General features: G+C 59.7%; 1 protein-coding gene across 1 annotated transcript; it reads right to left on the bottom strand.

Moving 5' to 3' along the window:
• Positions 1–8,100: 8,100 nt before the first annotated feature.
• SLC25A28 (solute carrier family 25 (mitochondrial iron transporter), member 28) lies at positions 8,101–10,697 on the bottom strand (the record flags this gene model as incomplete). Its single annotated transcript, XM_009887684.1, has 2 exons — positions 8,101–9,203; positions 10,643–10,697. Coding segments are annotated over 2 exons (573 nt in total), but the record flags the coding sequence as incomplete, so codon positions are not given.
• Between the last annotated feature and the right edge of the window lie 3 nt (positions 10,698–10,700).

The following is a 10,700-nucleotide window of genomic DNA, read 5'->3' as shown; positions in this document are numbered from 1 at the left end:
AGCCCAGGGTCTGGTTGTGCCTCCCCGCTCGTCCAGTGATGCCCACCATGTCCTTCCCCTGCCCTCCCCATACGCGTCGTGTGACCGTCCCTCCGCCACGGGCAGATCCGCAGGTTTTGTAGCCTGCCACCGCAGAAGCTGCAGGTAACCACTGTTCAGGCTGCTAAACCCGGTTTTATGCTGCGCATTTCCATCAGGAGCTGAATGCGCACTTTTGGGGTTTGCTAGGAACCGGGGAAATTCTTTTCACCGCAGCATGCTGGGGACAGAGCGGGCAAAGAGAAGGCTGTGGGTCTCAGCCTTGGCTCGGTACGGCATCCCGCTGTCCTGCGAGCCACCCCGAGGCCGGCAGGCTTCGCGGGGCCAGCGCTGGGAGAGGATGCGGCACACCCAGCCGATTGTTTGCTGGATGGCAGCAAGGTGTCACGGGAGAGGAAGCCCAGGCCCCGCTCTTGGCTTTCGGAGATGAGTGGTTAAGGCCCTGTGGTCTCGTGGGTAGAAACAGGATAGCCAAGAACAAAGATAGGTAATGCTCTCTCTTTCACGGCAGCAGTCAGGCTGCGAAGATTTGTCTCTGCCATAGGAAAGAGTTGCATTTTCCTCCATGTTCTGCCAGACTGTTGTCTGCAAAAATAGGGGACCCGCGTGAGTTCATTCCGTGCTGCGCAAGCCAGAGGAATTGTAACCACATTACAAACTTCTCCGAAATCAGGGTGTGTGAGAGGAGCTCCCAGCTTAGCACATCCTCTCCAAGTACATGGCAGCTGGTTAGATATCCACTGAATCCCCAGCAGCACCCAGAGGCTCCGTATGAGACCAGAGCCCTGGTGTGGGTCATGCCGCCCACGTCCATAGCCTCAGTCTCCGGAGCACGGACAGTTAAGCAGAGTGCTTCACCCATACGGGGACCCCAGGACCGTGTTTCCAGAAGCAATGCTGGGCAGTACCAGCATTATCAAGCACCAGCAGTATCCAGCATTGCTCTAAGTGTGAGGTCAGTGTTGTGCTCACCCCGCTTATGCCCGCTGACACCCGTGTCTACTCCCCAGCCCTGCTCTCCCCGCGCCGAGCTGGAGCAGCGCCCAGCTGGGGATGCCGAGAGGCCCGGCTGCAGGCTGATGTGGCATGGCGGTGGAAGTTTCTAGATGTCCACCATAGGGAGCTCCATTCCTGGGACAGTTCCCAGCTGTCCCACCAGCTCGGACGAGGGGGAGGGCAAGGGGTTAGTGGGAGGGACCCCTCTGCAGACTCTCGCCCCAAGCCCACAAGCTGATGGGGAGGACAGAGCAGCACAAAGAGCCGGCGGTGCCGGAGGGCCCGGAGCAGGGCGGCGGAAGTGAAGCGCTCCAAAGAGGAGGAACAGCCGGCAGAGGATGGTGGGAGGGAGATGGTGGGAGACCGCAGATTGGATGGGCTGCCCAGGGAGGGGAGACACAATGGAGGGAAGTTGCTGCGTGGCTGCGCTGGAGGCAGCGCCCGCCCATGACGTACCCTGTCCCCCGCGCCCTGGGGTGAAGCGGGACTCCGCAGGCGGGATGCAAGGCAGGAGCTGCAGGGCGGTGGTGGAAACCCTTCCGTCATGGTCCCGCTGCAGCAGTGGCCTGGCCGGAGGGACATAGGGGAGGGAGGGATGGGAAGGGCCATGGTCAAGGGGCAGAGGGCACATGTTGTTTCTTCACAGTCAAACAGGGGGATTTACTGCTGTTTGGGAGTCAGGGAGGGGAGGTGCCGATTGATTTCGGACAGGGACAAGATTCTCTAAAACAACGCACCGACATTAAGCAAAGGGGGGGACTATTGGGGCAGCCAGGCTTTAAATACCAAGCCTAAGGCCTGCTCTGTGCATGGACTCCAGTTCTGTTTTTCATTCAAGTTTCCTGGCCAAGGAGGAGCCCACGAGCAGAACTTGCCTCTGTCCAGCGGTTCCCAGGGAGGGTCTATCCAAACCCCAGTGCTAGCTGGTTTCCTGAGGCCTCTTTGTCATGCCCAGGATCATGCGGGAGCAGTGCTGCTTCCTCTCTAACACTGCAGATCTGCTCTGGTTTTCTCTCCTTCCTGACATCATTTTCCATTCCTCCCTCCCCGCTGCTGCGGTCATCCCTCCCCCTCGCGCCCTTCATCCTTCTCTCTTCACCACCCATTTGTTGTCATCAACAGGGAGCTCGCCTGGGCGTGGAGCAAGATGCCCGCTCCTGGTGAGGCCAGTCGGGCTGCCCATGGACCTGGGCAGACCTCACTGAGTTCTGGTCACATCTACTTCCACCTGGGCACGGCCACCTCCTGCTGCCTCGGAGCCGGGAGCCCGGGGACCCGGCTGTGTGCTGGGGTGGTGCCCTGCTCTTGTCCCTCTGTGTTGGAGCCAGGTTGGAGCGGCAGCTCCTGCTCTGCAGCGCTTCCCACCACAGTCGCACCGTGCTGCGAACTGGAAGCTGCCGAGGCTGCTCTGCAGAGCCGGCAGTGCTTGGTGGGCAGCTGGCGATGGAGATGCTGGAAGCTCCTCCTGGCGATGGCAATGCAGGGTTGTCACACAGTCACTCTCCAATGCCAAGAAAGCTGTGGCCAGCCATGGATCAGGTAATTAAATTAAAATATTGGTACTTGTGCTGTGGAGCCCCCAGTGAGGGTTTCTCCTACTACTTGCCTGCCAGCATGAGAGCCAGGGACCCGCCTCCCTTCCTTGGCTGAATCACTGATGGCCACAGACCCTCCCCAGTCCTCCAACCTGTCCTGTGCATCACAAGATGACTACACCTGACTAAGTGGGGTGGGGGGACTCACATATTTTAGCTGTTCCTTCTCTCCTCCCTGCACCGGTGAGACCAGGCACAGCAGTGCTACGAGGGATTCAGGTGACCCCTACAGAGAAGGGGACTGCACTTTTGTGCCCTCCAGAGCAGAGTGCTGCTGAAGGCCAGAGCTGCCCCCGGGAAATAAAATCCACAGTCGCTTTCCCGTGGATGACCCTTCGCTGCGCTCGAGGCTGCTGCAGGCGGGTGCTGCCGGGGCCAGGGGTGCTGCCTGGGAACCCCATGTCCCCCGGGCTGCCGGCTGGGACACTGCTCCCGGGGCCTGTCCCCAAGCGAGATACGCCACCGCCATCTATCGGCAAGCACGCGGGGACAGGGAGCGACAGGTACCCCTCTGTCCCCACCACCCCATGCCGCAGGGACTCTGCATCTGGTGTTGGTGGGGTTTGGGGATGCCCGTGTCCCCCTTGCAAGGCTTGGAGGGCTGCAGAGCCGGCGGGCAGGGCAGCCTCCCCGCGTTGGGCATCGCGTCCCCGGCACTGGGGACGGCAGTGGGACATCGGGGAAGCTGGGCTGGTTGCGTTGGCTCTGGGCAGGCGGGTGTCTCCCCAGGGCTGAGCTCGGCGGGAGCTGGGGGTCTCCTGACGCACGCAGGAGCTTCGCTGCAGTGGGCAGCATCGCTGGGGCTTCTACACACAGCGAAAGGAAAGTACCCACACATGCCCCCACTGCAGTGCGAGAGCTGGGGACAGGGCCAGCATCCCCTCCTGGCCTCTAGCCACCCTGCAGGTCCCTTTCTAGTGAGCAATGTTTTGCTTTCTTGTGTTTTTTTTTTTTTTTTTTTTTTTTTAGCCAAGCACAAGCATGCAGCACGTCTTTGTGAGAGACCCAGCAGGTTTTTAGCTCTGATTATCTTTGTCCCAAAGTGGTGCAGTTCACTCAGCGCCGGGATCTGCTCCCCCACCATCCCAAAGCTCCCGATGCCCTGGCACTGCCCGCAGCCTCCAGCTACCCCCGGCAAGTCCTTGCCCAAGGACAGTTATGATGGCTGTGCTGCCCGTTATAGCTGCATCCTCAGCAGAGGGAGCTGTGTCCCTGCTGGAGGCACAGCCCAATTTTGGCCCAATTCCCTGGTCCTTCCCCTTTCTATAGCCCTTGGCAATGCTCCGGGCAGCATACTGCCCAGGTCTAATGGGCACCCAAAGGTGCTGGAGATAGAGGAGAAGGCTGCTTTGGGTTTGCATTTCTCCTGGCACCCTCCTAGGTACAGTCTGTGACTTGCCCGGAGGCTCTTGTATCAACTTGTGTGCCATAGGTGCCCCGGGGGGATTGCAGGGTTTCTCTGGGGGCAGTAATGCCAGCAGTGCAGAACCCGCAGGTGTGCTGGCCCCGGGGTGATTAGGGCTGGAGGTCCCCCCCCATCTCCTGGAACAGCCCTTGCTTCAGCTGCTTGTGAGACTGATCCTGGCGCAGGATCACGGTGCACTTGAGCTGTCCCCACTGTCTTCACCCGTGTGCCCTTGGGAGAGTGTCCCCTGCTGCCACCCCTGTGCCACCCCCATCCAGCCCAGGAACGGGTCTTCTCCCAGCTCTGCTGTCTCCCCAGTGTGACACGCTGGCTGCCCGTGCCCCAGCTCCAGCCAGGCACCATCTTCCCAGAGCCACTTCGCAGCCCTTTGCTGGGAGACTTTGACACATAGCCCTGTGCTAACTATGGGTATTACCAATATCTCCCCGTGAAACCAGACACGCAGAGCACAGTCACAGCCCTGGGGGACTGCCTCCTCTGGTGGCCTTTTACAGCCAAGAAAGCAGGTTTTCAGCCTTGGTTTTACCTTTTGGGCTATATCCCCTGCCTCCCTGCGCCACTGGATTGCTCAGCTGGAGCCAAGCAGGCTGGGACCAGCCCAGCCAGGGGTTGTCTCTCAGTAGTTTAACCCAGGCAGCAACGTGGGTCAGAAGAGAGTTTCCCAGGGCCCACCAGAGGCAATGTCTGCTCTGTGTCCAGGCAGCCCTGGCGCCCGCATTTACCACCGCTGTAAGGCCGTGGGGTCATGAGAACTTGTACGACTTTATTGGGGTCTGACAGAGTCCTGAGGAATCCCAGAGCCGGGGTGGGTTGGGGCTGGAGGGAGGCTGGGAGCCCACCTCCATGCTCCCTGTGGGTCCCAGCCACCTCCTCCCACCGAGCAGGGCTGTCTGGCACCCGCTGCAGAGGGGCTGGGGGGCAGGAGAGCTCAGGGTAGCCCCTTGTGCTGGCAGAGGAGGGGCAGGGATGCAGTTTGACAGGAGAGTGCCATTGCCCCCTCACCTGTCCCTGAGCCGGGCTGGCAAAGGCCCCTGTGGGCTGGGACCCAGCACCCTGTGTGGGGTCCCTGAGGCAGGAGCCCACCAGCCCCTGGCCAAACATACAAGGCAGACATGCTGGAGGGGTCTCCCTTTCTTGCTCTGGGGCGATGAATTCCCCCCAGCTCCCCTCACCCCCAGCCCTACTCTTAACCTGCAGGAGTGCAAGTGTCTCCAGTTACCCGAGGAAGGCAGCCAGGGGTTCCTGAGCTGCTCCTGGCATGGCAAACTCGGGCTGCCTGAAATAGCTTGGGCTCCTGCCACGGTAGATCTGCGGCATCCCCGGATTTGTCACCCAGAGCAGGGCAAGGCCAGCAGCACTGCCCAGCTCTGCCTGCTCGGGGGCTGCGGGGTTTGCCCCCACCCGGGACCCCCATCCCGGCACCAGAGGCAGAACAGAGCTGGAGGGGCAGTCGGACGCGGGAAGGCAAGGCAGTAAATCCCTGCCTGTGCTGGATGTGGCCAGGGATCCTGCAGGGAGGTGAAAAGAAAAAGGGCTGTCTCCAAACTCTGCCAGGCTGAGCATGGCTTCCTTGCTGGAAAGCCAAAAATAGTCTCTTTACTCAGAAGAGGCTGTAGGAGGGATCTCACCCGAAGTGCAGCCAAATACCTAGGAGGCTGTAGGACAGACCCAGAGCGGCATGGCTTCACCGAGGCATCATCAGACCTTGGAAAGGCAGCGACCATAGCAGAACCAGCCAATAACCCTGTTATCTCTTGGCATCTCATCATGTCAAAGGCACCAGAGGAACCAGGCTGGCTGGTGAGGGGACACCTCACCCCGGCAGAGCTGGGGAGCAGCCACAGGCAGCCCTTGGGCTGTGGCAGAGGTTCAGCTCTGGGGATGGAGATGGCAGCAGAACGGGGGGGGGTGTTCCAGTCTTTCGTGGCCTGGCCCAAGGGCTATCTGGAAAAACCCCTTGGGTGGCTCTGCTGTCCCTGCAGCACAGACCCCTCGCAGGCTGTTGCTGCCTGCACTGGGCAACGGCCAGCTGCTGCGGGGCAAGCTGGCAAAGCGCCGGCAGACCAGCAAGGCTGTGCCCTTGCCAGGGGAGCACCCAGGCCAACTGCTCACATAGCAGCATCTCTGTGCTGGGCTGACTTATCATCTCCGTTGCCGGGGGTCTCGCTCCCTCCCCCAGCACTTCTGTGGGCAGTTATTCCTGGAAACATCCTGGAGTCACCTTCAATCATGCCTTCACCCGCTGACATTTATAGAGCTTCTCCCAGCGACTGATGGATTTAATAGTGTGAATCTCTCCCCGGTCCCAGCCTGTGTTTATGCCTTCCCCTCCACAGGGTTTGCCATTGCCTGGGTGCGTGGTGAGGGCTAAAGGCGAAGCTGCAGCTTCGTTGCCAATGGCTTTTGGCTTCTGGGCAGGGAGACCCATCCTGCAGAGCCCAGTCATACCCTTCTTCCGCAAACTCCCGTCTAATGCCCTGCCCGCCGAGCTAATCCTCCCCTGGTCTCTCCCTGCCATTTCTGCTTCTTGGATTTCTCCCTCTTGGGTGGAGGAACTGCAGGGCTGCCAAATCTTGCAATACTCAGGCTCCGTCTTAAAGCCCCAGCTCCTGAAATGGTGGGAACACTGGAGGCTCCTGGCTTCTGGCAGCTTTTACTTCTTTAAGGAGCTTCTCGTCCTCCTGCTTGTGCAGAAAAAGCAGGGACCAGGAGCCTGCAGCTCATGCCAGGGAGCAGAAGATGGGCACAGCTCGCAACCCAGGCGGACCCAAGCTGCAGAGCAGTGTCCGTGGCTGCTCTGTGCCCAGGGACACCCAGACCTGCCGAGCAGCTGTCAAAATTCCCATCGGCAGTCCTCAATCACCCCCCCCTCAAGAACCAGGGACAAGAGAGATGCTTAAGAGAAAGGTGGAACTGGGGCTGGGACAGGGCTTGGGCAGGGTGTCAGGTACCCAGCCCTGCAGTGCGGGGGTCCCTGCCCTCCAGCCTCTCGGCAGTGCTGGAGCCCCCAGAGGGCTGTGCATCCCCCCCTGCTCCCCCAGCAGCCTTTCCAGCTGCAGAACAACCCCTTTCCTGTCACCACAGCCCACCCTAGCAGCCCTCCATGCTGGCAAGGCCAAGTCAGCAGATCGTCTGGAGCAGCCCCCAGCCGACCCAGATGCTCGCCGGCAGCACATACCAGGGCTGTGAAGGCATTTCCTCTGGGGAGATATTCTGGGCATGGCACCGTGGGATGGACGCTGCTCCGTCAGGCACTACAGGAGCATCCCGCGAGAGCCAGGTATCACCCACAGGCACCCGGCTTGAGGAACCCAGAGCTCTGCTCTGGGAAAGTCAGCGCAACGCAGTGATTCTTCGGTGCTCAACACACGACCTGCCAAGTTGGCTCGCAGGTCCTGAGCTTGGTGGGACCCTAAAAGAAGTCGCTACTGAGCCAGCTAACAAAATGGTAAAAAAAATAAGCTATTCTATTAATTATCATTAGATTAGACAAAATATTAGCATTTTAAATCCATTAGTAGAGTTTTAAGATGCCAAACAAGGCACAAACTAGTTTAATTACTCAAAATGAGGATGCAAAAGCCCTGCTGAGCCCCAAATCTCCTTGTGAGGTGCACAAAGCCCTCCAACCTCACCCAGTGCCGAAATTCCTGTGCTGTCCCCAACACACACAACCCAGGGCCCTCCTGCCATCACCTCCACTTGGAGTGTTCTGGAGGCATCCCAAGGAACCCAGATCAGACCGGGGCTGCAGGACTGCCTGGCCAAGGAGCATAAACCTCAGCTTTGCCAGTGGGATCATGGCCCACGCCAGCGGCAGGCGATGGGCTGGGCCACGAGCCAAAGGGGGATGGAGACCACCCTCCTCCCTGCACATTGCCAGGGTGGCAGGGCCAGGCAGGCCCCCCTCCTCACACCACCACCCCCCAGACCCCATTTCCCTTCCTCCCTGGCACCCATCTAAAGAGCTCAGCACTGGGCACAGTCAGAAAGGAGCAGTGCCGGGAGCTGGGCCCTGCGGGAGTAAGAAGGGGACATGAGGACAGAGCAGAACTGTTTTTATTGGAGGTGTCAAGAGCAGGAACAATAACAAACCTACAGGCTCCCCTCCTCAAGTGCCGTCCTCCCCCCCCGCCACCACCAGGGCAGTCAGCATCACGTGTGCGTGCTACAAGACAACGGCAAGGCTTACACTTCGCTTCAGCCAAAAGCCAGACAAAGCCCCCAGCATCCCGGGCAGCGCTGCCGCCCCCTCCCTGGCGACTGCGAGCTCAGCTTGGCCCTGCCAGTGGGAGGGCAGAACATTCACCTTCCCCTCCAAGGAGGGGCGAGCTTTGCGTGAGGAGGTTTTGGTTAAGGGAAGGACAGGAGCACAGCTCCACCGAAGTGCCAGGGGACGTGACCTGGGCTGCAGCTCCCAGCGGGACATCACAGAGGAGCCTGGGAGAGAGCAAGCCGTGCAGCCCGAGCAGAGCTGCAGCAGCCACAGGCAAAAAAACCTGCATCGCTAAAGCCCGAAGGGCTTCGCTGCCCCCTCTCTTCAACACAAACCAAACCGAAAGGGAGAAGGGTCAGAAGACAAACCAGGAGGGGAGGTGAAGCAGGTCTGGAAGGGCGTTCGGCTCTGGCTCACTTCCCAGCCCGCCGCTCCTCCTGGCGCTTGGTGAGGATGTATTTGAAGAACTCGTACACGGACCAGGCGATCGCCGTTGAGGGCATCTGATAAATGACTCTCGCCTGGACCCCTCTGAAGTAGGCGGTCACACCGCCCACTTGGTACACCGTCCTGAAGGCATTGGCCATGCCTGTGATGTGTCCGCTGATGTTGGAGCTCAAGGCCAGGGACTCCTGGGTGTTGAGCAGTGTTTTGCAAACGTCCAAAGGCGTAGTGGCAGCGGCAGCAGCAGCCCCTGCGCAGGCTCCGGAGACCACGTGGGAGCCTGGGTTGTACTGTCTGTGGGGGTTGAGCTGCTCTTGCAAGAACTCGTAGGTCATGAAGTGAATGGCTTGGAAGGGGATGTTCATGGTGAGCTGGGTGGTGTAGCTGCGGTAGAAAGCTCCGGCCCCTTCGTTGCGCCACACAGCCCGCACACAGTCCGTCACACGCTGGTAAGGCGAGTTGTACATCTGCATCCTCTGTTTGACCACTTGGGACAGACGGCAGCAGCCAGCAGCAGCAGCCAGGACCCAGGCGTGGAGGGGGAGAGGAGAGAGAAAAGGTAAGCGTGATGCGAGGCTCCTTCCAAGTGCCCGGAGTTTGGTCACAGTGGCTTAAGAGCTAATGATGGGCAACTGGGACCAGCAGTGCCCTGCATGTCCCCAGGCAGGACTGCAGCCGTTTAGATCTGCCGAGGCATCACCATCGCACAGACGTCTCCACCTGCAAACCCCACAGCTGCCGCAGCCCCAGGGAACATCCCGATACCCCAACGCTTTTACTCTGGATCCATCCTTGCTCCCAAACGACCAACATCTCCCCATCCACCGCCGCAGAGCTACCATGCAGGCAGGAGAACCCCCCCCCTGCATCGATTATTTTCCAACAGCTCTCGATCTGGACAAGCCTGTTCCTCGCCAGCTGCTGCCGCTGCAACCCAGAATAACCACAGCGCATGGCAGAGCCCACCAGCCAGGAATTGTTAGCGGCTGCTGCCGAAACACAGCGCCTCCAGGGCAAGAACCAGATGCCAAACCCCCCACCCCAGCACTGCCCAGAGCTGGGCAGGGGAGCGCAGAGCGCAGCTTGCCACTGTCCCGCCTCTCCCGATTTCAACGTGACCACAAGGAGCTAAGAATGACGCGAGTACAAGCTATGAGTTATGATACAATGAGCTCCAGGGAAGGAACGACAAGGGCCTGGCCACACAGTTCCTGCTCCTCAGGCTCCCAGCCAGGCAGCGGGAAGGCAGGAGGCTTGCTGGGCCCAGATCAGCTGGAGCCTGTACCATCACATGCCTTCTGGTTTTAAGAGGAGAAAAATACGTTCACGACTGGCTTTTCCTCGTTATTCCTCCTTCTCCCACCACGTTCACAGACTTCAATCACAAACTCCCTCTGCCTTTTTCGTACATACCAGGCTCAACAAAATCAGCATCTTCTAGACATCCCACAACACAAGATCTCCCTTCTCCTGACCTCTCTGCCATGTGTTTTGTACCCCATTGTTGTCATTTTCCTCTTGAACACAGGCCCAGAGCTGTGCCATATCCTCCTGAGTTCTCACCACAGCAATGTCCAATTTCCACACACTTGGAATAACTTCAGCAGTACGGATCACATCTCTCTTGCCTTCCCTCCTGCTCCAGGTAACCGCCTCCAGCCGAACCCCTGGGTGAAAAGCCAGTGCCCTCCCAGCTCCTCCTAAACTGGGTTTTGCTGCACTCCTCAGAATTAATCTCTTCCACCTATCCCCCTCCATAACGGGCAGCCACTGGGCTCCCAAACCGGAGCTGCAGCCACTGGCCCCCAAAGGATCCTTGCAGTCGGGCGAGCAATGAGGACAGCACCCTCCATGCCGCAGAGAGGACCCGAGCGGCACGGGCAGCCCCCGATCCTCCCCTCCCCGGCAGGCCAGGACCATCGTTACCTTCGGCAGGGTTCATGGCTGCATCGTGGAGCAACGTTGCTACACACCCGGCTGCACC

This window comes from Charadrius vociferus, unplaced genomic scaffold, assembly GCF_000708025.1.
Source record: "Charadrius vociferus isolate BGI_N301 unplaced genomic scaffold, ASM70802v2 scaffold486, whole genome shotgun sequence".
In the NCBI taxonomy this organism is placed as follows: Eukaryota; Metazoa; Chordata; class Aves; order Charadriiformes; family Charadriidae; genus Charadrius; species Charadrius vociferus.
This window is presented reverse-complemented; position numbering and strand designations above follow the sequence as displayed.